General features: G+C 50.1%; 1 protein-coding gene across 6 annotated transcripts in view; it reads left to right on the top strand.

Moving 5' to 3' along the window:
• The window catches only part of SLC45A4 (solute carrier family 45 member 4), a 90848-nt gene that overhangs the window by 32628 nt on the left and 30691 nt on the right, over positions 1-27529 (top strand). For 4 of the 6 annotated variants that reach the window (XR_011493406.1, XR_011493407.1, XM_070481693.1 and 1 more), the window contains exon 2: positions 11011-11641. The exons of the other annotated variants lie outside the window; for them this stretch is intronic. Coding sequence is in view for 2 of the 4 variants with exons in the window: in XM_070481693.1 (XP_070337794.1) it covers positions 11401-11641 (241 nt within the window). In the remaining 2 variants the exon portion in view is untranslated. The remainder of the gene's footprint in view (positions 1-11010; positions 11642-27529) is intronic. 6 annotated transcript variants of the gene reach the window in all.

Below are 27529 nucleotides of genomic sequence, written 5' to 3'. Positions count from 1 at the left end.
AGGCCTTGTAGTGTCAGTAATTTACCACTGAGAAAGCAGGCCCAGTGAGGCCTCCCAGCTGGTCTGGGACCAGTCCACTAAGACTGCGCTGGCATCAGACATGGAGCACCGAGATGCACGGCAGGCAGGAGGGGGGTGATGTGGAGGACGCCGCCGGTAGAAGGTGACCGCACCGTGTTTTGTGCTCCGAGAGCCGAGCACACCCTGCGAGTCGCTGGACTCATGGTTTCATTGAAGTCTCGTGATTCCGGAGAAATTCCATGTAGGGGCGAAGTTGTGAGAGGCTGTGATTCAGCTGGAGGGTGTGGCGACTTTTTGAAAAATGGTTCTTAAAGTAGTGTGTGTATTTTAAAGTTTACTTAAATTGCAGCATGCCAGTTTTAAGGCATTAAAAAACCGTCTCTCCTGTTTATTAGCATTGACACACTAGTTTCTGCTTCCTATTCAGAAGAGAAAGGATTTTCTTTGAGCTCTATGATTATCTTGCTCTCCTCTCTAGAAGGGAGCGGTTTCTAAAAAGCGGTTTTCTTTTTTTAATGGAGTAATTGTGGGTTGGCCTGGCCCTCTGCCTCTGGCGCTTGTGAATTTGTTGCTTTCGAAGCCCCTGGGCGCCTGCCCTGCCTAGCTACTGGACCCAGCAGCGCTCGGAGCCCTTCCTGCAGTCGGGCGCGTGCGGTCAGCCAGGGCCAGAGTGGGTGGGCCACTGTGTGCCGGGGGGGGGGGGGGGGGGGGGGGGCCAGGCCCACTCGCCTCCTGTGGGAAGCGCCTCCTCCCTTCCCTGGGATGCCTGGGTGTGAAAAAGGTGGAGATGCTTCTGTTGGGTGCCCCCAGGTCTGCTGGGGCCTGAAGGAAAAGCGGAGGAGCCGGGCCGCCTCAGAGGAGCAGTCCTCCCTTCCTGCGGAGCGTGAGGGGCCACGTCCCCACCTCTGCAGCTCACGGTGGGTGTGGGCGTGTGACGGCGAGCAGTCCCGTGCCCCACAGTGAGCAGGCCATGCTGGCCCAGGCAGGGGTGCCATCTGGGTGAGACCTGAGTCTGTGAGCTGGTGTGTAAGGGGCTGTCCGGGGGAGGGAGCAGGGCACAGGGGCTGGGCTGTGTAGTGAGCAGAACCAGGAGAAGGAGCGCTGGAGGTTCAGGGGCCGAGGCCGGCGTTCCTGCTTGTTGCTGGGTTACGAATCCATTGAGAAATACTGTAATGAAACTGACTTGTTACGGTGTGGCAATATTTTCATCCCCTTGCTCCCTGGGGCCCCTTTCCAGTTTTCCTTTGATTCAGTCTCCTAATTCTCAGAATATTTTACACACACCAATATGCACTCTCGCTTCTTCTCACTCTCACAAGCACGGACACACACAATCGCAGACACAGACTCATCCCACCCCACCCCCCCTTCACCGATTCCAGGTTCACAGCAAACTGATCAGAAGTGCAAATAAAAAGGGACATTAGGTCTGACGCATGTCATGTTTGGTTTCTGAAGGGTCTTTGACTATGTCTTGTGACACAAAATGCCCAAAGGCTGGGTTACTAAAAGATTTAAGTCATCGTTAAGCTTTTGATCATTTGTATCTAGAGTGACAGCATGCTGTCCAAACTGGGACACTGTTGAGAGTGAAAAGGAGGGTCACACTTCAGTTGGGACTGGCCCAGGAAACCAGGACGTGAGGCCGCCGTGGGTGCAGCGTGTCACTCTTAGGTGTGGCATGGGAGTGCGTTGCAGTGCAGATCCTTGGGCCCTTCCGCAGAGATCTGGTCCAGTGGACTGGGCAGGAGCCCAGGAATGGACGGTCTTAAACGGGCTCCCTGGGCCGTCCTGATTCAACCTGACTCACTGTCTCAGTCCCTGTGGGCTATGTGACAGCACCACAGACTGGGGGCTTGTAAACAAGCAGACACTTGTTTCTCATCGTTGTGGAGGTTGGGAAGTCCAAGATCAAGGGGCCGGCAGTTCACCAGTTTTCTGTCTTAGGGGGCCCACTTCCTGGTTCATAGATGTCTTCTTGCTGTGTCCTCAGTGGTGAAGGTGCCAAGAGAGCTCTGTGGTCTCTTTCATAAGAGCACTAATCGGGCTCATGAGGCTCCGCCCTTATGACCTAATCCCCACCCACAGGCCCCGCCTCCTGATCCATCACTGGGGGGTGGAGTATGATTAGGATTCATCATGTGGATTCTGGGGGACACAGACATTCAGACAGTAGCACACACTCATCCACATGGATGTTGAGGAACCGTGTGTTTTGGGGATACCCCAAAGTCGCATGACTAATTTAAATTTATGTTGTTAATCTTGTGTGTCTTTAGCCCACATGTGCTAGAGGCAGTATGACTGCCTCTTAATCTCTTTCTTGTCAGATGTTTTGATTGCGTCTTTTATTTTTTTAATGTAAGGACAAAACACTGGTTTGTTTTTTTTAGTTAATAAACTTTATTTTTTAGAACAGTTTTAAGGTCCACAGCACAATTGAGCATAAGCCACACAGTTCCTGTATAGCCTAGCCTCGTCTTCACACACCCCAGCCTCCCCCATTGTTAACATCTCCCGCCAGAGTGGGACGCTTGTTAGAGTTCCTGAATCTCCATGGACGCATCATAGTCACCCACAGTCCACAGTTTACCCTAGGGTTCACACTTGGTGTTGTGCATTCTCTGGCTTTGGACAAATGTATAATGACATGTATCCGTCATTATAGTATCATACAGAGTAGTTTCATTGCCCTGAAAATCCTCTATGCTTCACCTGTTCATCCCTCCCCCACAAACACCCCCGGCAACCACTCATCTTTTTACCGTCTCCATAGTTTTGCCTTTTGCGGAATGTCATATAGCTGGAATCATACAGTATGTAGCCTTTTCAGATTGACTTCCTTCACTAGTAATATGCATTTAAGGTTCCTCCATGTCTTTTCATGGCTTGACACCTCATTTCTCTTGTACACTGAATAATATTCCATTGGCTGGATGTACGACAGTTTATCCATTCATCTACTAAAGGACGTCTTGGTTGCTTCCGAGTTTTGGCAGTTGTGAATAAAGCTGCTGTAAACATCTGTGTGCAGGTTTTTGTGTGGATGTAAGTTTCCAGCTCCACTGGGTAAATTCCAAGGAGAGTGATTGCTGGATTGTATGGTAAGACTATGTTTAGTTTTGTAAGAAAACACCAACTTGTCTTCCAAAGTGGCTGCACCGTTCTGCATCCCCGCCGGCAATGGATGAGAGTTCCTGTTGTTCCATGTCCTTGCCAGCATTTCGTGTTGTCAGTGTTCCGGATTTTGGCCATTTTATTAGATGTGTAGTGGTATCTCGTTTTAATTGGCATTTCCCTGATGACATATGATGTGGAGCATCTTTTCATATGCTTATTTGCCATCTGTTTATCTTCTTTGGTGAGGTGTCTGTTCAGGTTTTTTGCTCATTTTTAATCGAGTTGTTGATTTGCTTATTGTTGAGTTTTTTGTGTATTTTAGATAAAGGTCCTTTATCAGATGTGTCTTGTGCAAATATTTTCTCCTGGTCTGCAGCTTGTCTTCTCATTTTCTTGATGCAACATTAATCTTATGTTGGAAATCAATGGGATTTCTTAAATACTTTTCTGGAAATAACCTTTTAAACAGATTGGCCAGAATGCTTTTTTTCGTTCTTGTCAAGGATACTTTGAACTTGCTTGATTCAATTTTACATCTTTTTATGCTCTTGGTCCAAAAGCTGATCTTCTTTATACTCTGCTGCCGTTTGCCTGGTTCCCCTGGCTTCTGTGTTGTCTGTCAGTCCGTATTCTTTGCCATGGTCGTCTGGAGAGAGAAGAGCGTGCTGATGGTGTGGAGAGGACTGGACTAGTAAATATCAGACAGGGTCCTCTGAGGTTAATAGTTGGCGTTTTAGAAAAATGTTAGTAGTTGTGATGGATTTTTTGAGAGTAGGGGTGCCTGTTTTTAATGGCGGACAAAACAGCTTTTGCCACAAGCTAGCCAGCAGGAAGCGTTTGCTGCACCTCTACAGCGCCCGTAACAGTGTGTGCCTGTGCGCATGGTGCTTGTAGGAGGCTATCAGAGGAGCAGGATGTGTTTAAGTCCCAGGACAGACCTGTGTTAACTCCTCTGTCACCATTTCCCAGGAAGCATTGATCACTGAATTTTGTAATTGTGTTGCTATCGAACATTGTGACTATTATGCAGAATCTCAAACTTGAACCAAAATTTGGGGTCCTTGTCAAAAGTTATTCTGCACTTAACTTTGTGATGACATTAAGTTTACAGCCAGCTTTTCCACATAGCAAATTGTAGGAAGTCACGTGTTTTGGCATCAGTTATCCTGAAATTAGAAACAGGACAATAGAGGAAGTTGTTGATGGGAACAATCGCAGTTTCACTTGTCTGAGTGCATGTGCAAATCATAACCAAGCTGTTGTCCCTGAAGCCTCAGCCGGCACGAGAGCCGGGCCAGGAATGGTCCCAGGGATGGTCCTTCTGTGCTCCGGAAAAACCTGTCTGAAAAGTGGTTTCTTTTGGTCTTTGGAATAGAAGATACTGGAATAGGTCACACCTTAAACTTCTCTACACTTTTGGGAGAAGAGACTTGCCTGTGCTTTCTGGAAGGAGTGGTCTGTCTGTCTGAAATTGCTTCAGTGTGTTGCCGTGCTGTGGCCTGGGTATTTTAAATTACGTGCTTCAGAAGAAAACATCTTAATGTTTTTAGATATTATAGTGAATGCGCTCGCATTTATATAAAATAGCTTCCTTAAAGAACACAGTTTGCGTGCCGTAAGGAGATTACTTTGTGGATGTCATTTTATGGGCAGTAGGCCGGGCTTTCTGGTATCGGATGGTTCTCTAGATGTGATGACACACGGCACCCAGGTGCTTGCTAATGGGAGAGCAGCCCGGAGGCTGCCCCGCATGCTCCTGCCTTTTCTCACAGCTTCTTTCCTTTCCTTTCCTGTGAGGCCCTCATGGAATGGGGCCCTAGAAATAGAATAAGTGCAGAGGCTATAAAAAGAAGGATTTCAAACTTTTTCAGAGCCTTTGTGCCCAGGAACTGTGCAGCCATGTGCTGCAGGGGTCCTTTTCCGCGCCCCCGAACAAGCGCTGCTGGGGTTTAGTTAAACTCAGACTGAGAGGGACCCCGAGTTCAGCCTCGAGGAGGTGGCTGCGCAGGTTCCACACAGTGTACCCGTGAGCTTTGGGACGGACTCCTCCATTAAGCTGGTGGGGACTGTGCATATTTTGGTTAGTAGGTTTGTTGTTAATTTGGTTGTAGTCCTCTTTTTGTCCCTTCTGACTCAGACAATTAAGGAATTACATTATCAAATTAAAATATAAAAACCAATAGCCTTAATTAGATGGGAAGGGACACATGGGGACTTTGCAGGGTATTGGAAATGTTCTGCATCTTGATAATAAATTTCTCAAAACTGACTGAATGGTGCATTTTCACTGCTTGTAAATTACACCTGGGGAAATACACCAGCACTTAGTAGCCTTCATGTGTGCAGATCAGCCAGGCAGAAAATAGAAGGGAAGAGAAAATCCCATTTACAGTGGCCACGAAAAAAATAAACTGATTAGGAAAAAACTTAACGAGAAAGTGCAAAGCCTGTCTAAGGAGTCCTTTGAAATTCTCCCAAAAGGCTCAGGGGCCGGCAACTCGGGGGTACTTGGAAGGGTGGAGCAGCTGCCTCCTTCTGACAGGGCAGACAGCAGCCTGAGGGTGGTGCGTCTCCCTAAGCTGATTTATGAAGTTAATGGGATTTCAATATAAATACCAATAAAGATTTTTGTGCTTTTTTTCCCAGAGCTAGGCAAGCTCTTAAAGTTCCTGTGCTCATAAAGTTCTTTCAAATAAACCTGCAGGAGTAAGTAAGAAAATGCTGGGAGAAGCCGCTTGTCGTTGGACGTGGGCAGACGGGCATGCTCGTAGAACAGAATAGGAAACTGAGAAATAAACCCAAGCACAGCTGGAAATTTGATATATGGTACGGGAAAAATCTCAAAGTGCTGGGAATGGACTTATAAATAAATCCTATTGAGAAGCTGGATGGCCGTTGGGAAGAGGAAGAGTGGCTCCTAACCTCACACTATATGGGGAATATGGGAGCTGATGGCCTTCTTGAACATTCTACGGCCTGACCCAGAGTCACATCAGAATGTGCCGGGGCGTTTCCCACATGCTGTGGGCCCGGGAACCCACCCTTCAGCTGTGGCTCTTCAGCGGAAATGCTCGCATTGGCTCTTCAGCATGAACCCTTAGACCTCTGGCTCTCATTCGGGGTGGCCAGTGCCCAGGCTGGATCACTGTGGTCCTCTCTGTTCTCTCCCCTCCCAGCCCCATGGTTTAGATATTTAGGCACCCATTCACTCCTTGACAAAGGTGTTATGACCCTTATTTCTAAGGTATGATGCTTAAACTTTATTTTTAAACGGTTTTGTGGTATCCCCTAAAATGCTTATAAAATCCCCAGGGCTTTGCAGAATTAGCAGCGTCTGCAGACAGAGGCTGTGCCAGGTGAGCTCCTGCTGATGAGCAGTTGTCTTCACGGTGCCTGACTTTAAACTGGGTTAGTCACATCAATGTGTATCTTTGAAGAAATCCAGCGCTCACTAACGTGAGTTGATTTTTTGTTAGTCAGTTGAGCCTTACTTAAAATTACTGTTTGGAAAGGTGCCTCAACGCTTTTGAAAAGCTCAGCTTGCCCTTGGGGATTTTGGTAGCTGGTGTGGGTGTCACCAGCGTAGCTTGAGACTGCTCCGTGGCTCAGTTCGTAGAGCTGTGAGACGCTGGGTAGACTTCTGCGCTGACTGGCTGCTGCTTGAGACCCAGATGAACCGAAGATGCTAACGGTGACAGTGAAGTTCCCCGTGTAAGACCTGTTCATGGCACCACTGTGTTTGCGCTGTTGAGGAAGGGGAGCCCGCGCGCTAATGCCTAGACTGCTTGAGTAACAGGTGAACCGCACGCTATGCTCCCACCGTTTCATGAGCGTGCTGTGAGGCTAGACCCTGGCAGCCGGCCACCCAAGGGCCTGGGTGGTGGGCGTGGGGGTGGCTTTCCAGTGCAGACAGTCCCGAGGACGCGCTGGTTGGCTGGTTATCATCATTCATTCATTCATTCATTTGTTCATTCTCTCAGTAACCTCACCGGGCTCCTGCCATATGGCCAGGCACAGTGGGGGATGTGACAGCAGATGACAGCTGGGGGATGGGATCCCCCATGGGAGCTCCTCACTGCCTGGGGCAGGACTGTGTTCCCCAAGCGCAGTTGCTGGAAGAGCCCTTTGCACAAGGGGGACATCTGCTCTGCAGGCGAGGGCTGAGCCTGGAGAAGAGTTTTGAGGGTGTGGGGCTTGAGCTGAAGGTGGGAGAGCCAAGGGGTGGAGCAGGAGACAGGGCTGGGAGAGCTGGCAGGGCCAGATTAAAGGGCGAGGGCGAGAGCCGCGGGCAGGCCGAGGTTAGCTGGGTGAGCTCTGGGAGAGAGAGTGAAGGGCACAGCGAGAGGGAGGCAGGCATCCTGCCCTGAAGGATGGTTCGTTCCCTCTGCCACCCAGAAACAGTGTCAGGACAGGAGCTAGACTGCGGACTGAGTCACAGCACTGTCCCAGGCGGGGGCCCTCGAGACGCGTGCCACAGCCTGTGGCAGGTTTCCCTCTTTGAGAAGACCGTGCACGGGCCAAGGTTGAAGTGGGACCTGTGTGCATCTAGAAATGTAGGTTCCCTGGACCGTTAGCCTAACTCAGGGGCACTTGAGGTGTGGAACAGATCTTCTGACGAGCTAGGCGGCTGTGCTGGCTGGGCAGTGGCTGCCTGCCCCTGACTGAGCGCGTGGAGACGCACAGGTGAGGGAGGTCCTGGCCCTGGGGAAGCCCCGTGAGCTGGACTGTCCAGCTGCTTGTCTCCCTCCTCTTCTCTCGCTCTTCCAAAGACCGACCTGGGACCATTTTCAGAAATGCAGTAGGGAGCTCCAGACATTTAAGAGTAATTCAAATGTGGTAGCTGACCTTCCATTTTAGAGGAGACCCTCTTGTGCTGATCTGATGGCTCTGTGAGCGTGCGCCTTCGCTCCCTAAGAGCCCAGTTCTGTACACCCCTCAGCTTTCCAGGTAAGAGAGACATCCTGCTTAGGGCTCTTAGCTGATTCCTCGGACGTCTCAGCAGACGCAGCCGGAGGCCTGTGATGAGCACCCAGAGTCTGAGCAGATGGGCAGGAGGCCACGACGGTTGGCTTTCTTTACAGCTCCCAGCGGTTCTTACTCTACTTTCTCGTTGAAGATAAGCTACCCAGAAATGCCACTCCCTGTGGAGGAGGCGAGTTGACTGGAGAGGGAGGAGCTCGCACCCTTTTCCCTCCTACAGACCTGACCCTAGAGACCACCCCCCCCTTCGCGGGGGCCTGCAGCTTGAGCTCACCTGCATTTCCCTGTTCTGCTTTGAACAGACTGCCGATTTAGTAAAAAAAAGTGGTAGTGAAGTTGAATTTGTAATGATGGTCTCGTTGATTGATTCAAAATGTGCTAAGAGTTTCAGCATTTTTAAAGAAAACATTTTTCCTTTTTATTAATACCCTTAGAACAGAGTTTCTCAGCCTTGGCACGGTTGACATTTTGGGCTGGCTCACTCGCTGCTGGGGGCCGTCCTGTGCACTGTAGGATGCTGCGCAGCACCCGTGGCCCCCGCCATGAGATGCAGTAGCACCCCCCACCCAAGCTGTGACAACTAAAAATGTCTCTAGGCCTTGCCCAGTGTCCCCGGGGGTGCAGAACTGTCCCCAGTTGAGAACCATTGCCTTAAAATAATTGGAGTGTACTTGCTACAGAGCTTTATTGCCTGATTTTTGGCTGTTGCTGAAATGACTCTTTGCAGAGACTGCTTCACTCAGACTTGAGTCTCGGGATGGATACAGTGGTGGGACAGGGGCAGAGAGACAGGAGAGTTTGGCGTTCATAATTAAGTCGTTAGGATTTCTTAGAAAACTGGTTACTGTTGTTCCTGCCAAAAGCCCAGCTGATCAATTTAGACTCTTTTTTTTGAGGAAGATTGGCCCTGAGCGAACTGCTGCCAATCCTCCTCTTTTTGCTGAGGAAGACTGGCCCTGAGCTAACATCCGTGCCCATCTTCCTCTACTTTATATGTGGGACGCCTGCCACAGCATGGCTGCCAAGAGGTGTCATATCCGCACCCAGGATTCAAACCAGCGAACCCCGGGCCACCGAAGCGGAACGTGCGCGCGTAACCACTGCACCACCGGGCCGGCCCCTAATTTAGACTTCTAAATCATGTCTGGATACACTTTTGTCACATAAAAATGATCCATCCTATCTGGTGGAAAAGGCGTTTAAAAATCATTGACCCTATCTTGGTGTAAGATTGACAAAAAGGAAGAGCATGACGTTTTTGTCTTAGGAATCACATGAAAGGTGGGATGGAGGAAGAGCAGGAGAAGGTTGGGGATTTAACGCCGGCTGATTTTTTTTATATGATTTTTTTTTTACTTTGTATATGTTAAAATAGTTTCATAGTAAGTTTTTAAAGAAGATTGTAGGAGGGCGACAGTTTGGAAACACTGGTTTTAATTGAGATATTAATTATATGCTAGAGGACACTTGGTAAATTTGGGAGAAATCTCAAGAAAGGGCTGCAGTGTGGAATTGTAGTGAAATTTGGGGCACACCCGAGGCAAATGTACAGGGAGGAGTGCTTGGACCTGTGATTCCCAGGGAAGATTCAGTTGCAGCCAGAAAAAGAATGTGAGAAGGCGCTGGAACGCTGGAATCGCGAGTGGGGGCCTCGGGGAGCCTCCGGGGGGAGCAGCTCCAGCTTCGCCCAGCAGCCAAGCTGGGACCCACCGCCGCAGGGCTCCCGAGGGGGGACCGAGTGAAGACGACCCGCAGTTTCTGGTCCCTTCTGGGGAGAAAGAGAGAAGGGGCTAATTCAGATCATCTTTGGTGAACTGAACATAAACTAGAAATATTTGTATTTAAACCAGTTGTGAAACCTTTTTGGTAAGGTATCAGCTCACAGACCTACCTTAATATAAAACGTGAACACCGTTTTGTGTGATTTCAAGGTCACCTATTTGAGTGCACTTCTGACTGAACGGAGCCCCGGGGCCTGGAGGCCTGAGTCTGGAAGGGGCAGCTGTGTGCCTGCGTCCTGGATCTTCCTTGCATGGCAGAGAGGGACCTCATCTTCTGAAAGCCCTTCTAAGGGAACGTTTCTAGTTAAGATTCTTAGCACTCGACGCTTTCCTGTGGGGCGTTCATCCAGGTGGAGAATACGTCGCCAAGCCGGGTCACAGGGCCCAGGACGGTGGAACAGAGCGCTGGGGGGCAGGGTTGCACAGCCCCCTGGGAATGCTATGTGCAGGTCGGGAGTCCGGGAACCCCTAGGCCTGGTATTCAGGTCTTGGAATCTGAAGAGGTCAAGGCCGCTCCGCTGGAGACGGCCCACTGTCTGACTCCAGCCACCTTTGGGTGGGCATTGAAGCTCCCTCTTCAGGCGGCACATCGCCCCATTCCTGCTCCGCCTAGCTCCCACTGTGCGCTTTCCTCTGCCGCCTCTCCAGGCAGCATCTCCTTTCCTTTTTCACTCTTTCCCTGCCTCCCCAGACCCTCCACCCTCACTCCCCATCCTGATATTTGCGGACCTCAAGGGGCCCCAGATGCCCTCCTGGCGCAGGGTCCCCGCCGCCTGCCTGGGCCCGCTGGCCGTACGTGGGGAGAGCGGGCACTTTGCGCTCCGCTTCTCTGTCTGCTCACTGCCCCTGGCCTGGCTTCCCTTGGCTGTCTCTCTCTGTCCTGCCCAGGATTAAATTCCATACAAAAAACGTTTCTCTAGAAATTAGGGTTTGTTTTTTCCACAGACGACTCAGAATAAGCACAGAGAACTGAGGCAGTCCGAGCTCCGTGGTCTCCTAAGTGACCGCCGGCCAGTCCCATGGGGCGCCCAGATTGCTAGGGGGTGGCAGGCCGCAGGGTGGCCGCCCCCGTCTGACTCTCCGGTGGGGTTGTTTTCCTCTTTTGCAGATCAGCCAGTCACTCGATGGGGAGCAACGGTGGACCACCTTTTTGTGTCACCTTCCCACCTCTCTGTAGCAAGAAAAATAACTTCAGCACCTCTTCAATAATAATGATGAAACTGGTATTAACTGAATGGCAATTATGGATTTTTAACTCTAATTCACAGTAAACCAGCAAGCCATATGTTTCAAATCCAACCAAAAATCATTTTGTTTTGCTGCGTGTCTCATCTGATTGTGAGAAGTTGTGAGATATCTGTTTGTACAAAGAGGAATATAAGTATTACTTGCCGGAGAAACACAACTGAAGCAGAGAGAGAAGACGTCTTAATTTATCCTTAAAGATATCTGATAGTCTTATTTATATAGAGTAAATATATATATATTTTTGGTGGTAATGAAAATGGCTCCGCAGAATGCCGACTCAGAATCTATGCAAGGTCAAGAGTCACCTGTGCCCCTCCCGGCCCTGCAGAGACACGGAAGCTCGGCGGAGGCCCGCAATGAGACCGGCAGTGAGGGCTCCATAGACCGGGTCCCCGTGCGCCTGTGGGTCATGCACGGGGCCGTGATGTTTGGCAGGGAGTTCTGTTACGCCATGGAGACGGCGTTGGTCACGCCGATCCTGTTGCAGATTGGTAAGTTGGCCTGCACCCTCGGAGGCCTTAGCACGGAGCATCGGCGTGGGCGGTGCGAACACACGTGCGAACATCGGCACGCGGAGCACGCACCACGGGCCGAGAAGCGTCAAGAGCCCTGGGAACTGGTGTCCTGGTTTCTCTCCCTCCAGCCTGCTCTGGCTGTTTCCTCCCTTTGTAAACGGGCTGGGGAGGGGGTGGTCCTCAGATGCTGACGTGGAGTGACGAGTTTCGGCAAGATGGTGGTTGAGTGCGTGTGTGCAGTCAGCGGTGATGAGTTGTAACTGCGCAAGCCCCCTTCTCCCTCGAGGTGCCTGCCGAGGTGCCCCAGCCCTCCTGGACGTGGTCGCCGGGTGTGTCATCCTGGGCCACCTGGCGAACCTCCCTGCATGTCACTCAGCTCCCTCTCGTAAAGTGAGGGTAGCTGTGGAGCAGCCCCTCGTTGGGCAGGAGGCTTAGCACAATGCCTGGCTGTAGGAAACACTGAATAACTATTTTCTTTATTATTAGCTGATGGCCATTGTTGTTGACTTAAATCTGAGTTTATTGTGGACTTTAAGTGGCTGAATGACGGGGTATTCCCAGAAATACTGTAATTCACAGTCACACTCAGGTTAGCATTACCAAGCGTAGTCTGTGAAAACACTGCTGTCCCTTCCAGATGACCACTGGGGGTGCCTTAGACCCTAAGAATTTTGTTGCAGTGTTTCAGTTTTCCCTGTTGTCTAAAGAAGTTTAAAAATCTGTAATTTTCCAACTTGTAAGAGATCTGGGTCAGAGGCCAAGCTATGTAAAAGCATCAGTTTCATTCTAGAATTCCACATGTGCCTGGTAAAATATTTTTAAAATCTACTTACTCTGTTTGTTCTAGGAATGTTTCTTCAAACATAATAAAGCGTTTCTTATTTGGTGAGCTCTAACTAAACCCCACTGTCTGGAGCAGTTAGTTTAAGTGTATGGATCTGAAGAATGCAGCGTTTCCTTCAGTTATGAGCAGGTCCACTGGCCCCGCTGCCGTCAGAGAGCACAGACTTCATCTCCCATTGGCTGTGGCAGGTGGCTAGAAATTCCGCTTATGCTCATGGCCGTTTCAAGTCACAGCAGTTCCTGTACCCACGTCTGCACCTTGTCGTTTAACATGTTAATAAAGAAGCGTGCATATTATTCTATTTGGGTTGCTGTATTTCAACATGTTTTTCCCTTTGTAATCCTGTGTTTTATTTCCCATCTTTAAAAATATTGTCCTGAGAAGGCTTCACAAGGCCCCAGACCGGGGAGAGCCTTTTCTGGAGAGCTTGGGATTGTGGAGTGTGGATAGCATAGGCCACTGTTCCCTTCTTCATCTCTGTATTCGTCATCTCTGCATTTCTTCTGCTCACATTCCTGCAGTGCTCGCTGCATGTCAGCGCGCTGGGGGTGGACAGGACGCCACGTCTGCCCTGTCTGATGGTTGAGGGGGTGGACGGGACCAGTGAGCGCTGCTCTCACGGTGCTGTGAGAGGGAGGAACGGGGGAGATGCAGACCCCTGGAGGGAGTTATGCCCGCCCCGTCCAGGCCGGCTGGGGAGCCTCGCATAGCGGGCGGCTCGGGGTGGCAGTGGGGAGAGGGCACCTCGAGAGAGAAAGGCTTGGTGTGTTCAGGAAACTGGGCCAGACCCTAGGGAGGGAGAAGTACAGTGGCAGTTAATTATCCTATGCTTTTGTTTTGTCCCCTCGTTGTAAGGACCTGGGTTTGGCATGGCAGTTGAGGTCATTACAAAAGCAGTTGTAACTAAGCCGAGGTGGGTAGAATAAGGTGCCCGTATTCAGTTTATGGATCACCTCTTAGGGTTATGGTGACAAAGACAAAATTCAGAATCTCTGGTCACTGAGAAATAAGTTGATACCATAAATAGAGATTTGGGAGCTGTTCCTGCCCAGTTTTCTTTGTGATGCGTTATGTGTATCACAGCTTAGAACCTTAGCACTAACATGGCTCCTTGGAATTTTCACACTTTAAGGTTGGGAGTCTCAATTTCCGTACAACTTGGCGCATTTCATTGTTTAGTTTTGAGTATTTAACGTATGACATGAAACTTGTATCGATTTTGGATAGTCTGGGATAATACATAATATATTTTACTGCGTAGTATAATACGTATGCTATATACTAAAGCTAGCTTTCAAAGGTTGTAGGTACGTCTGTTCCATATAAACGTTCAGAAACGATGCCTGAAAACGGGAGAATTGTAGTAAATAGGTGGCTGTGGCAGGCTGACCCTAGGGGATAAGTGACCCTTACTGACCCTGAGCAGTGCACAGCCGTGTTCAGCAGGAGAGCCGGGTTGGTGGATGGGGGTATTTCCCAGGTTAAAGGGATGGTGCTCAACGAGAGTTGTTCCCAGATGGGCTTTCATTCAGTCCAGATGACACGGACCCGAGTTATGTCTCAGGGTCGCACTTCAGTTACGCTCATAGGGCCAGTACACTGATCAGCATTTTCTCTGGTTTGAGTCAGTTTCTTTAAAAGTTGTCTACCTTACCCAGAGGCACAGTGTTTATTATTGGATTTTGTGTATTAATAATTATTGAAGCTAGTCTTGAAATAGTAACATTCTCCCACTCTAAGTGGGCAGTTTGATCCGCTTGATAGAGGTCTGCAGTAGTCCAGCAGCCAACACGCTTCAGGCCAGGAATATTTTCGTTACCCGAAAGGCTCCCTAGCGGCCCCTCACGTGGCACCCCCAGCCACCCCCGGCCTTCCTGGGTCCCAGTTTTGCCCTTTCTGGAATTCTGTATAAATGGAATCGCACCTGTGTAGTCTGGTGTCACTGATTTAACGTTTGCTTTTGTGGTGGATTCATCCATCCTACTGCACGGATCAGTACTTCATTCCTTTTCAGTGCTGACTGGTGGTCCCCTGAATGGACATATCCCCTCATCTCTCCATTCATCCGCTGATGGAATCTGGGTGGTTTCCATTTGGGGGCTTTTATAAATAAAGCTGCTCTGAGCATTCGCCTGCAAGTCTGTGTGGCCCTGTGTCTCATTTCTCGTGAGTAGATGCCCAGGAGTGGGATTGCTGGTCGCACGGTGAGTACAGGTTTCCTTACATATGAGAAAACCATTCCCTCTAGCAGTTCAGGAGGTCCTGAACTCCTGCATCCTTATGTTTCCCCAGTGAATACTGATGTTGAGCGTCTTTTCATGTGCTTATCAGGCATTCGTGTGTTTTCTTAGGTGAAATGTGGGTGCAGAATTTTTGCTTTTCAAGTTATCATTGCGTTACAAGAGTTCTTTATCCATTCTTGATAAGAGTCCTTTATCAGATACAAATCTGCAAATATCTTACCCCAGTCTGTGGTTTCCTTTTCATTATCTTAATGGTATCTTAAAAGCAAAAGTTTTTAATTTAGATGAAATTTGGCACGTCGATATTTTTCTCCTTTTTTAACTAAGAAATCTTGGCCTGGCGCAAGGTTGTAATGATTTTCTCTTGTTTTCTTCCAGGAGTTTTATAGTTTTAGCTCTCAAATTTACGTCTGTGATCCATTTTGAATGAATTTTTGTGTACAATAGGAGTTGAAGGGTCCTCGTTCCCTTTGGCATGGAATCCACTTGTTCCAGCACCATTTGTAAAAGGACTATCCTTTCACATTGAATTCCATGCGCCTCTGCTGGCAGTTAACTGACCCCATATGTGTGAGACTCTGTTCTTTTCCAGTGATCTAGTTGTCTGTCCTCAATACCACAGTGCCTTGATTACTCTAGCTTTGTAGTGCATCTTGAAATTAGGAAATATCGGTTCTCTGACTTGATTTTACTTTTTAAAACTTATTTTGGTTTTTAAAACTTATTTAGGTCCTTCACTTTTCCATATAAATTTTAGAATTAGCAATTTCTACCAAAAAAAAAAAAGCCTGTTGGGTTTTTATTGGAATTGCATTGAATCTATAGATTAATTTAGAACTGACATCTTAGTATTGAATCCTCCAATCCATGAACATGGTATATTGTCTCCATACATTCAGGTCTTCACTTTCTCCTAGAAATGTTTTGTGATTTTCAGTTTGTAGGTCTCACACATATTTTGTTAAGTTTATCCGTAAGTGTTTAATTTTGTTATGCTGTTGTACTGTTTTAACTTCCGTTTCTGAGGGTAAATCACTATATGAAAATATAGCAATATTTTTACATTGACCTTGTTTCCTGCCATCTTGCTAAACTCACTTGTTAGTCTTTAGTAGCTTTTAATGTCTGTAAGGTCTGGAGTGATGGTCCCTCTCCCCCCATATTGGTAATTTATATCATGTCTTTATTGCTTGATCAGTCTGGTTAAAGACTTATCAATGTTATTGATCTTTGCAAAGACTCAGCTGTTTTTTTCACTGATTTCTCTATTGTTTGTTCATTTCCTATTTCATTAATTTATGTTCATTTTTTTCTTCTGCCTACTTTGGTTTTAATAGGATCTTTTTCTAGTTTCTTAAGGTCAAGCTTGGAGCATGGTTTTTTAGATTTCTCCTTCCGAATAAAAGCATTTACTAGAAATTATTTTATTCCTAATAAATAAAAGCGCTGTTACCCAGAGAGGTCAAGGAGTATAAATGCAATCCCAGAGTCCCCGGGGTCCCTGCTGTGGTCAGCAGCCTCTGAGATGCCCCAGTGATCCCCACCCCCTGTATGCAGTCCCCTGCTTTGAGGTTAAACTGAAGTTAAAACAGTACAACAGCATAACAAAATTAAACACTTACGGATAAACTTAACAAAATATTTTCTTTTAACCAACAATATGCCAACAGTGAGGGGATGTCACTTCTGTGACTAAGGTACTAAAGATCGTGACTTCCATCGGGTCGGAAAGCGCTTTCCTGCCTCGTTGGCTTGTACGCGCTGATGAATCCAGCTGCCTTCTTGGAGAGACCCGTGTGGCAGAGCCTGAGGGAGGCCTGCAGCCAGCAGCCAGTGAGGGCCTGAGGCTCTCCGTCTGTGATAACCGGCTCCTCCCGTCAGTGGAGCTGGTGAGCCCAGCAGCAGGTCTTCCCCTCGTGAGCCTTGAGATGACCACGGCCCTGGGAGACACCCTGAGCCCGACCACCCAGTCAAGCCCGGCTTCTTGACCCACAGAAACTGTGAGATGATAATGTTGTAAGCCACTATGTGGCGTGTGATTTGTTGTATGTGAGTTATACGTATACTATCTATTAAAAGGTAGCTGTTGAAAGTTGTAGGAACCTCTGTTCCATAGAAGCTTCCAGAAATAATGATTGAAAATGGGAGAATTGTAGTAAATAGGTGGCTGTGGCAGGCTGACCCTAGGGGATAAGTGACCCTTACTGACCCTGAGCAGTGCACAGCCGTGTTCAGCAGGGGAGCCGAGCTGGTGGATGGGGGTATTTCCCAGGTTAAAGGGATGGTGCTCAACGAGAGTTGTTCCCAGATGGGCTTTCAGTCCAGACGACAAGGGCACGAGTTATGTCTCAGGGTCGCACTTCAATGACACTCATAGAGCCAGTACACTGATCAGCATTTTCTCTGATTTGAGTGGGAGTTTCTTAGACACTAAGTGCAGAGAACTAATGTGCGTGCTCTGTTAGTATTTGACTGCACTGTTTTCTCCTTTATAGTTCAGCACGTTGTGTATTTTTCCCATTACCTAACTTATTTATCATGTTAGAAGAGGGTGTGAAAGGGCTGTAGAAGAAACATATTTGTATTGATAGATATCTCAGCATAAAATCTTACATTATAAGGTAGTTGTTGGATTTTTTTCTGCTTTTTTCTTCCCAAATCCCCCCAGTTCGTAGTTGTATATTTTCGTTGTGGGTCCTTCTAGTTGTGGCATGTGGGACGCTGCCTGAGCATGGCCTGACGAGCAGTGCCATGTCCACGCCCAGGATCTGAACGAGTGAAACCCTGGGCCAGTGAAGCGGAGCGCACGAACTTAACCACTCAGCCGTAGGGCCGGCCGCTAGGTGGTTGTGTTTTGAAATATCGAACAATAGCACATTTGCCCTGTCTCTTTCATAAGATTGATTCCCCGAAGAAAACTTTCCCATTGAAAATCAGTAAACTGAAAACTGTGAGACGTAATTAATTTCAAACTCTGCCATAGTAAAGAATACCAGAAAAGTTGTTTTTAATCTAGGAGTAGCCAGCTAATTGAGAATATGCATGACGTTCATCTTTGACAGTTTTCTAAAGTTATTAAACTGGTACCATCCTATCATGAGTGTGTTTATACCAATCGATATGTTGTCTTCTGCTCTTAAAATGTAAGTGACTGTCCTGATTGAGCCCGAGCCCTAGTGTGTGGCACAGATGCAGCTGTGGTGCCTGACTTTGCTTCATGGCGAAGTCCCTTCTGCTCACTGCCTGTCGTCTTGTGGTGGTACTGGGGTTTAGTGGCTGTTGACAGCCAGCTCACAGACCAGGCTCCTCTGCCTGGGAAGGCCCTCCATGCCTACTGGTTGTTTAGTGTCCTGAACACTGGGGTTGGACCCCTTTGTTTCTTCTCGCCTTCCTCCGCACTGGCCTCCCTGGAGCTCCTTGCAAGGTGCTCTGGAGGCTGAGCTGTTTCTTTGTAAAGTACCAGGTTGGGATAGATGATGGTCTGGGCTCCCGGCTGGCCCTTGGGTCCTGGCGCCTCTGTGCCGTCGCCTCGGGTGCCTTCAGTGTGCTCCAGATGCTGAGCCTGCTGTGGGGAGGCCCAATGCTCAGGATTCGGAGGCCGCCTCCTGGGCCAGCCCCTGGGAAGGCGGGAGCTAGGGGGCCAAGGGAAGCTGGATCTGGACAAAGGCTGGGGGGGTGGGGTCGCCCAGCACCTCTTTGTTTCTCCATGGATCAAGTTTTGTGGTGAATTATAACCCTCGTCTTTATGGTGATGATTCAAGGTCTGTTTCTGGTTTCTCTCATTTGCATTGTTTGCTCAAGTGGCACAGGACCCCTGACTTCCCCCCCGCCCTGCTCCTCTGTGGTGTTGGGAGGGGGGCCGCCTCCCAACCGAATGTTGGCTCTTGGAGAATCCTAGAACCTGCCATTTTACGTCTTTGTAGCTTTATTTACATCTATGGATACCAGCATCTCTTTCTTTTCTGAAAACACCTTCAGGGCTTATATGTATGAATTGTTTGGAACAGAGTTTATACTGAAGTACTTAGTACCCAGCCTGCTCTTGTCACGTCCAGGCCCCATCCTGAGCCCCTTCAGTGTCCAGCTCTGTCCGCTGGATGACCCCGTCGTGCTGGATGACTCCCACATCTGTCCTAGTCAGTCACTTCTAAAGGGGGTGGCAGTTTAGATGTGATGAAATATGGCCTATCCCCGGGCCAGGCTTGTGAACCCAGCTGCTTAGAGTCCCTGCTTGCCGAGGATGCCCAGTTGTCCTCAGACTCGCTGTGGTCAGCACATGCACATCTCCTCAGCACCTGGGATGCTCCTAGGGGCACCTGGAGCATGGTCCTCCCATGACTTGTTCCTGTAGCACCCCTTCTTCCGTAGACTGCGACTCCCTTCAGGGCAGGTTCGGACTTGCCTTTGCACCCTGTGCCCCACGCGGAGCTGGGCACCCAGGAGAGGCTCACTTTGAGCTTGTGGAAGGAGTGAACACATGACTTGTTGGTGAAGGGGAAGATGATGCACCTTGGCCACCTGGTATGTCCACATGCTCTTGTCAAAGCCCAGAAACCTGGTTTATCTTCTTGAGGAGGTCCAGGAGGGTGCTGCTCCCACCCCAGGCATAGCGAGTCCTCTCAGACCTGCTTGCTTCTATGACGCACGGGAGAAACACTGTAGAGGTCCCCAGGGAAAAGGCCTTTAAAAACCAGGTGTTACTAGCCAGCACCTTACCCAAAACAGAACCTCCTCGCGGCCCCTGGATGGCCTGGGTACACTTGGAGCCCACCTCGATGAAGTTGGGGCCGAAAGTCTCAAGTAGCTGAGTTGACCTGTTGGGGAGGGAAATTGGGTATGTTTAAATCTTGGGCCGTGTCTGGCAAATATTTCTGTTTTAGCACACTAGGTAAGCTATCTTGTTTTTGTGGCAGTGGAAGTAGTAGTTTTGCTGTGTGTTATAGCCCTTCCCAGAATGGCCATCCATTCACACAGAGGCCCTGTCTTTCTGTCTGCTGTGGCGAGTGGGCTGTGTGCCACGCGGAGCATAGAGATGTTGCGTGATTTCAGCTTAAATCCCCAGCCCTCCGCGTGGATCTCTAGACTGTGAGTCCTGTACCTCCCCCTCTGGCCTTTCAGGTCAGCTGCGTTGGAGGACCTACGGAATCACAGGGCTGGCGTCTCAGGACACAGAAGGAAGATGTGGTGTCCTCCACCCCACAGCTGCCCAGCAGGGAGGGTGGACATGGAAAAGGTTGCTGCAAGGTGGTGCTCAGAGGAGGAACTAAGTGTGCAGGAATAACGATCCCTACCCCCGGAATAACGATTGGGATTCCCATAGTAGTTTTATTCTGGTCCCCAGAAAAGATGGAGGTGGGAGGGCTTGTCCCCTCCCTGCTGGCTGTCCACTGCCCAGAAGTCAGTGTCAGTAGACACTGAAAGTTCTGGAGTCTTTCTTGGGGAGATAAAGGATACGCTGTAGTCAGGAGTGAAGTACCACCTGAGACGGCACTGTTAACTTGAAAAACCTCAGAACGAGTTTATTCAAGAATAGCCAAAAGAATTCCAATTCGGGATATGCATGCTATGTCAAACCATAGGCAAATCCAGCAAACAGAGGAGGGGAGCTGCTTTTATAGAGAAAGGGGGGGAGTAGGAAGGGCTGTCCTAAAGGAAAGTCTATTCCGTGAGAGTAACAGTTCAGGGCAGCAACACCTTCTCATTGGCTGAGCTGTATGGCTTTTCTCATTGGCTGAGCTGTGGCGTTTCTCGTTGGCTGGGCTGTGGCATTTCTCATTGGCTGAGCTGTTTCTCATTGGCTGAGCTGTGGCCTTTCTCATTGGCTGAGCTGTGACTTTTCTCATTGGCTGAGCTGTGGCCTTTCTCGTTGGCTGAGCTGTTTCTCATTGGCTGGGCTCTTGCTGGGTGGAGAGAGAAGTCTACCTTCAGTGGTGCAGTGGTGGCTCTTCCAGTGGGGGATGCAGTGCCCCTCTGTTCCTGGTTGGTATGATTGGCCGTGTGTGACGGGTCTGAGAGCTCCCCCTGGGCCTTCCGGGTTAGTGAGGGTCTTTTAGTTTCCACAGCACGGTGGGAAGGAGTGGGCTCTGGAGCTCTCAGCGGCTTGGGGCCTCCGAGCCCTCTCAAGGGCCGCCAGGGCGAGCCTCAGCAGCAGCGGTTGCCCCTATTCGCTGGGCACTTGCACTCCACCTCTTGTGGGTGCCCCCACGTCCTCACTGGGGTCCCCCAGGCTCGGGTGCCCCGACAGCGCCAGTGCTGCTGGCACTCAGGACCCGGCCTTTGGCATCTGGGAGGAGAGACATGGTAATTTGGTGGCCTGCTGAAGGGTAGCGACTTTCCTTTCCATGTGTTTTCTGTGGGGTTGGACTAATGGTGTCATAATCGAGCGTGTCACAGGATCCGAGCGGCTCTTCTGAGCGTCAGCACACGTCTTCGGCAGATGCAGGCTTCAGGAGGCTGCGTCCCAGCGTCTCTCGCCAGAGGGTCACTTGCCTGGCCTGGGCTGGGCAGCCTGCTGTCTCCGCTCTAACTTTGCAGCCGCGTTTTAAGAGACATTAAGTGATGACAGGCGGCATCCATATTTAAGTTACAATTCACCTTCCTGCAGTGTTTGTGCGTGTGAACTCAGACCAGGGGCTGGCGGGGTGGAGATGCGTGGAGCGCAGCCTCTGGTCGCGTGCTTGGGCTCCACAGGCACTCACGGGGGGCCGTCCTTCGGTGTCTCCCTGGCAGGCCCATGAGCTCTGCTGTGTGCGGCGCTGCCGCCGTGCCGTGGGGCTCCTGCAGTGACAAACGCATCGCTTTTATTCTCGTGCGAGTCTCAAGCTCCTTCACCGAACCAGTGTCTGTTCCTGGTTCCCCATACGGTGGAGTGTGGCGGTCTTGTTTTTGATGCTGGATCCTGTATTTTTAATTGGAACTTTTTTTTTCTTGTGCAGAAATCCTTTGTAGGAAAATAATGTAGAAATGTCATAACCAGTAGCCAAGCCCGCTCCTCGTATGGTATGGAAGTCCACTGGGCCTGGCCTGTTGCATTCCTAGGCTTGGGAAATTAGAAAAAAAAAATTCTAGTACTTATTTTATTCCTTAAATTGTTTGTTACCTGAACTGGATTATGTAGAAGAATCCGGGCTTTCGGTAGTCATCCTAGTTGTAAGGTTTTTGTTTGTTTTCTTTCACAGTAAACTGGAGTCTTGGGGTTTTTATTTTTGGTTGCAAGTTGGCTTCTGCCATCCTCAGCTAAATGCACATGTGATGACAAATGCACTTGGCAGGGCTTGTCTGTTTCCATGCTCTGGGGGTGATGGAGCCGCTCTGCTTTCATCTTGTTCTGTGAAGGAGGTTAAAGGACAGGGTCTGGGGCCTCGGGTGCCCGCCTCATTTCTTCTCTCTGTGACCCTGGAGCTGAGATGGGCTGGACCCGCCCACCCGTGTGCTGCTGTCATCTTGGGCAGTTGCTCTAGGGATCTCTGATAGCGACTTAGATTGCTGCACTCTTTTCTAAGGAGGTGACTGGTTTGGGCACCAGTTCAGATGCACACACTCAGCCGTTTGTGTGTGGTTTCTGCTCTGTGAAGTGTGCGCTCCCTGACGCTTAGAGAAACGTGAAGAGCCCCGCTATCGTCTGACTGCCCGCGGCGAGCTCTGCCACGGAGAGGTCATCCCCATTTTGCCTGGCTAGGTTGGGACCTGAATTCACGTCTCGCAATTCCAAATGAGTGTCTCTTCTTCTGGAAGGAGCCTCTAGACCGGAAGCAAGTGTCATTCCTTGGTGCTAAAAAGGGTGTTACCGAATTGCTGAGCTGAGGAGGAAAGAAGGCTCGTGAGGTGGCACAGGAGAAGGTGGGTGTGACGCTAAGACAGTCCCCTCCCTTCCTGGTCCTGCATGCGCCAGATGTCTGATTGGCTGCAGAAAGGGGGCAGAAGGTTGGCACTGAAGGACCGTCCACCTTTCCCTGGACGGTGCCAGTCAGCTGTCCCACAGGCTTCGTCGCATGGGCATGGAAAGAAGAGTTACAGTGGCTCAGCTTGGCCCCCGGACCACGCCCACCATCATTGTGAATCCTCACTTACAGGGGACGCCGTCTTTAAGTAAAATTAAATTTTCTTTCCTTGAATCGATAGCATTTTCACCAAGTTAAGAATTCAAAAGTCACAGTAGTGTAGACAGTGAGATTTCTGTCCCCCTCCTGGCCCCTGGCCACCTGGTTCCATCCCCAAAGGCAGCGAGTTTCCGGCCTCCTTCCAGAGCTTCCCTACATGTATGACACATGAGACAAGTGGCTTTGTGTCTTGTCACTGTCCCCAGCAGTGGCTCTTGGAGAGCATCCAGAGCAGATAAAGAATCCAATTCTAGGTCAAAGCAGAACGCCTGTCTGCTTCTCCCCAGGCCCTCCTGCTCAGTCCACCGCGGGGTGGGCCCCCCTTGGCTCTTCTTGTGGGAGTTTTCCCGGCTGATCTTGCGCTGTCCCCGCAGTGCCTTTAGAATCACTGTCATCTCTGCCTCACCTGAGAGGCTGTGTTTGTTGGGTACTGGATTCCCACACCATTTATTGAACGATTCAGCTTTTTGGAGGGGACTTCTGAAAATATGTACCTTCTTCGGCCCCAGGCCCAAAGTTTCAAGTACGGGAGATGAGGGTAGCACCTAACAGTCGGGGTTTTGGTTTTTGTTTTGTTTGTGCGAAGGTGGGTTCTGATAGAAGACCCATAACCCTGCCTCAGACAAGAGAATGAGGATGAGGGTGTGGGTCCCCCCGCCCCCCCACTGAGGCCTAAACAGCACGCGCTGCTTCCTGCAGAGCTGGTGGCTGCCCGGGCTGCCCTTCCTCGCTGGTCTGAGCGCAGAGGAGGGACTACCGGCGACCCTCCTGCTGCGTGCCTGGCGCTGTCGGCAAGGTGCCAGCCGTCCACATGTCGGGGGGGTGCGAGCCGCTGATGAATCTGGCTCTCTGAGTTGGAATCAGGTGGGGTTGTGGGGTCACTGTTAAAGGAAGGTCTCAGAAGCACTGCCCCAGAGCCTCTGGGACAGGCCTTCCTGAGGAGCAGGTGCCCCTCCTGGGCTTGTCACTCCTGCTGGCACCGTCTGTTCTCTTACAGCATTTTCCCTTGGGAAGGACAAGTCTGCCCCCCCCCCCCTTATTGTTTTCCTCTCGGTTCAGGAAAAGGAGTCATATAAAAGAAAGAAAGGTAGCCAGTTGCGGCCTCTCAGTTTGACGAATGAATTAGAACTTGATGAGATCCTGTTTTCTCCTGCTTGATGAAAATTGTGAACACGGTAGCATCTGAGAACGAACAAGCCATGTCTGTAGGTTTATTTATGCGGAGAGTCAGATTGAATCTTGCCTGTCTCATTGGGTTGGGGGTAAAGCTTATCTTCATTTTGTATAGGTCTCTTTATTTAAAAAAACTGGACTTTTCCACTTTCCATTGTGGCTTGATGTGAATCAGGATTCCTAGGATATGGTTTGTTGAAACTCGAGGCTCCCCTTTTCTTCCTGTGGGAAAAGCCTACCCTTTAAAAGCCTGTCTTAAAGAAAACATTAGCAGTTTAAGTGCCTTAAGTGGTAGTCATTTTCCTACACTCCCTGGATTGTGCAAGGAAGTTGACATTGGAGGCCGCGCTGGCAGGAGCAGGAGGGGAACGTGACCCGGCCGGCAGCCTTGCACTGAATCCTCCGTAGTCAGCCCCCTCTGAGGAGGGCAGGGCTACAGCCGGCCCTCGTAGGAAGTCAGCACCCTGTCTTGGAACCGCCTGCCCTCTTGTGCAGCTGGCTCCTGCTTTCACGTTTGAAATCCACAGGGCAGTGCCCTTGAACACAAGTCTTTGGCGAGAATTGAGAAAGAGATTCATGCTGTATCAGGAGTGACAGTGCATCTCATTATTCTGTGCATGCACGTGCATGTGTGCCTGTAGAAATATGCTTGAATGGGCTCGAGAGGTGTTGTAACTGAGCGCACGTCCATCTGCACCCTCCTCCAGTGAGCATGGATGTTGCTACACAGGTGACCTCTCATGAGCACGAGTTACCTTTCTTTCTCTATGATACATCTAACTTGGCACTTCCAACAGTTGTAGTAAAACTCGGGAGCCACTGTTGTCCAGGGCTGTTGTAACTCCCTGGCCTGGGGGGTAGCATGTTATTTCAGTGGTGTGTACTTCTGCAGCTCAAACACAGTAGCTGCCTTCGCCTTTCCAGGAACTCCCTTTGTGTGTAAGGACACCTGGACAGGGGTCCAGAGAAGCCTGTGTATTTGGCTGAAGCTGCGGCGCCCCCAGGGCCTGCTGCAGATTGCGCTCTGGATTTGTTTTCCTGTTTTGAACGAGCAGTTCCCTCTGCAGGAAGAATTCTTAGGCATACCTGCCCTGACACGTGGCACCACTTGATCTTGGCCCTCGTCTCTAGTACTGAGCTGGGCCCCGCAGAAGTCCCCCGATGCGCCCACTGACTTTGTGCCCCCTAGTCACCCCATGTCCCAGGCGGCTGAGCCCAGAGATGCAGGGCGGGGGGGCGGCAGGGCCCATGCTGGCTTGGACTCTTGCTTCTGCCGAGTTGTGGGCACCCTGGTTTGCATAATGCACACTGTGGCTGGGGTAGGAAGGAAGCTGTGTCATTTGAGGAATATTTCAAAGAATCAGACAGTCACTTTGGCCTGAAGAACTGATAGCTCAGGGAGGCTAGAGACCTCATCCCTGAATACCTAGAAAATAGGCATGTGGCGGCGCTGTGGTTCCCAGAGCCCAGGGGCAGGAGACAGATTGTCCAGCTTACAGCTGGCTTTGCGACTGTTACCCAAGCTGAGTTTGGGCCTACAGGGCTGGAGGTGCCAGGAAGGAGGTGATGGTAAATGGCCAAAATTGGACGGACCCTTGAAGACATTAGTGTAAATAAAACAGTCCAGACACAGCGGGACAAATACCATAGGACCACTTACAGGAGGTGCCGAGCGTAGTGAAATCCACGGGGAGTGGGGGACAGAAAGGAACATGGCAGGGGCCAGGGCCCGGGGAGGCAGCTGGGGAGCTAGTGTTGAATGGGCCGACTTCCAGTCTTGCAAGATGAAAGAGTTCTGTGGGTGCATGCTGGTGATAGTTGCACAACAGTGTGAATGTCCTTAATGCCACTGAACTGTATACTTCAAAGTGGCCCAAATGGTAAATTGTACATTACGTACGTTTTACTAGAGCTTTTAAAAAGGTGGGAAAAAAATGTGATGGGCCCTACAGAACTGCAAGCTGGGTTTCCTGCTGTGTGGAGCCTAAGGAAGCCTGAAGGGTGACACCTGGCCTGGGCTTGGCGACAGCGGGCTGCCTGCTTGCCCAGAGGAAGAGGATTCTAGGACAGCCAGTGTGCTGTTCGCGCCTGGGAGCCCTGGCAGAGAGCTGCCCTGCTCGGGCCCACCCGCACCTCCAGACGGGGTCAGGACCGACCCAGAAAACAAGCAGTGTAATTGAGGCAGGAGTTTGTCAGAATCTCCTGAATTTTGACCAAAATAATTGGAAAACTTTTCTGCAAGGCTTGTTTGGATTGGGAGCTCTGGATTTCCTCATGTTTCAGATCATTGTATTTTAGAAACAATGAAATGTCAACTAGTCGTTTTTCCCAAGGAATGATATGCCTGTTATTCTTTCATCAGGCGCTTATTGGGCCCCCACCTGCCGTGTGCCGGGCACGGGGCCAGGCACTGGAGCGGCACTGGAGCGGCCTGAGGTTTCTAGTTCAGATGAAGACGTGGCCTTGTGACCACAACACGAGGTTGGTGAGGTAGTAGGTTTAGGAGTAAGTGTGCAAAGGCTGGAGCCTTGTTCCAGATCAGGGAAGGCCTGGAGGGGGGCTGTCCATTCAGCTGGTGGTCGTCAGCCTGGGGTGCAGGCTGTGATTGAGGGTCTGGAGAAGCAAGGTGAGGAAGGACGGTTAGAATACCAGCCATTGCCTGCTCTGTTGACGGCGAGCCTGGAGGACACAGGAGCAGGATAGAAGGCTACCCAACGGGACGTGGAAAGAGGGGCGGGAAGTGGGGAGCCTGTCCAAAGGAGGTGGCGCTGGGCCTCCGCGGGGCAGAGAGGAAGCAGGGGTCAGCGAGTGAAGCAAGGGTGAGTCGACACCTTCTGGGCTGCGGTGGCGAGGGAAGTGTCGGGTGAGGGGGCGCTGTGACCAGCACAGCACGGCAGAGGTGCCCGAGCCCAGGGCAGAGTGGCGAGAGGAAATCCCAGGAGGCCTCTTGCCCCTCAAGGGGTGATTTACAGAGAAACCTGAGCAATTCTGCCCCTTTTCAGTGTAGCACACATGAGCCCTGGTAAAGCAACAGTAGTTCTGGAAATCTTTTTTTTTCTTTTTTTTTTTTTTTTTGGAGGAAGATTAGCCCTCAGCTAACTACTGCCAGTCCTCCTCTTTTTGCTGAGGAAGCCTGGCTCTGAGCTAACATCCGTGCCCATCTTCCTCTAGTTTATACGTGGGACGCCTACCACAGCATGGCTGCCAAGCAGTGCCATGTCCGCACCCGGGATCCGAACCAGCGAACCCCGGGCCGCCGAGAAGCGGAATGTGCGAACTTAACCGCTGCGCCACTGGGCCGGCCCCTGGAAATCTTAATAGTAAGCAATATATTGTCCTGTGGCAGTTTCCAGGCTTACTAGATCATTGTAATTATCAAAGTTATAGTCACAGAACGTGAACCATATACACACTTGGATTAAAGAAGACAAAAAATTTTATCACTTTTCAGAAAATGATCATTTAACTTTATAATGAAAGTCAAAAGGAAGTTAAATAAATTTTA

Source organism: Equus asinus, chromosome 12, assembly GCF_041296235.1.
Source record: "Equus asinus isolate D_3611 breed Donkey chromosome 12, EquAss-T2T_v2, whole genome shotgun sequence".
NCBI lineage: Eukaryota > Metazoa > Chordata > Mammalia > Perissodactyla > Equidae > Equus > Equus asinus.
Note: the sequence above shows the minus strand (reverse complement) of the source record. Positions and strands in the feature narration are given on the sequence as shown.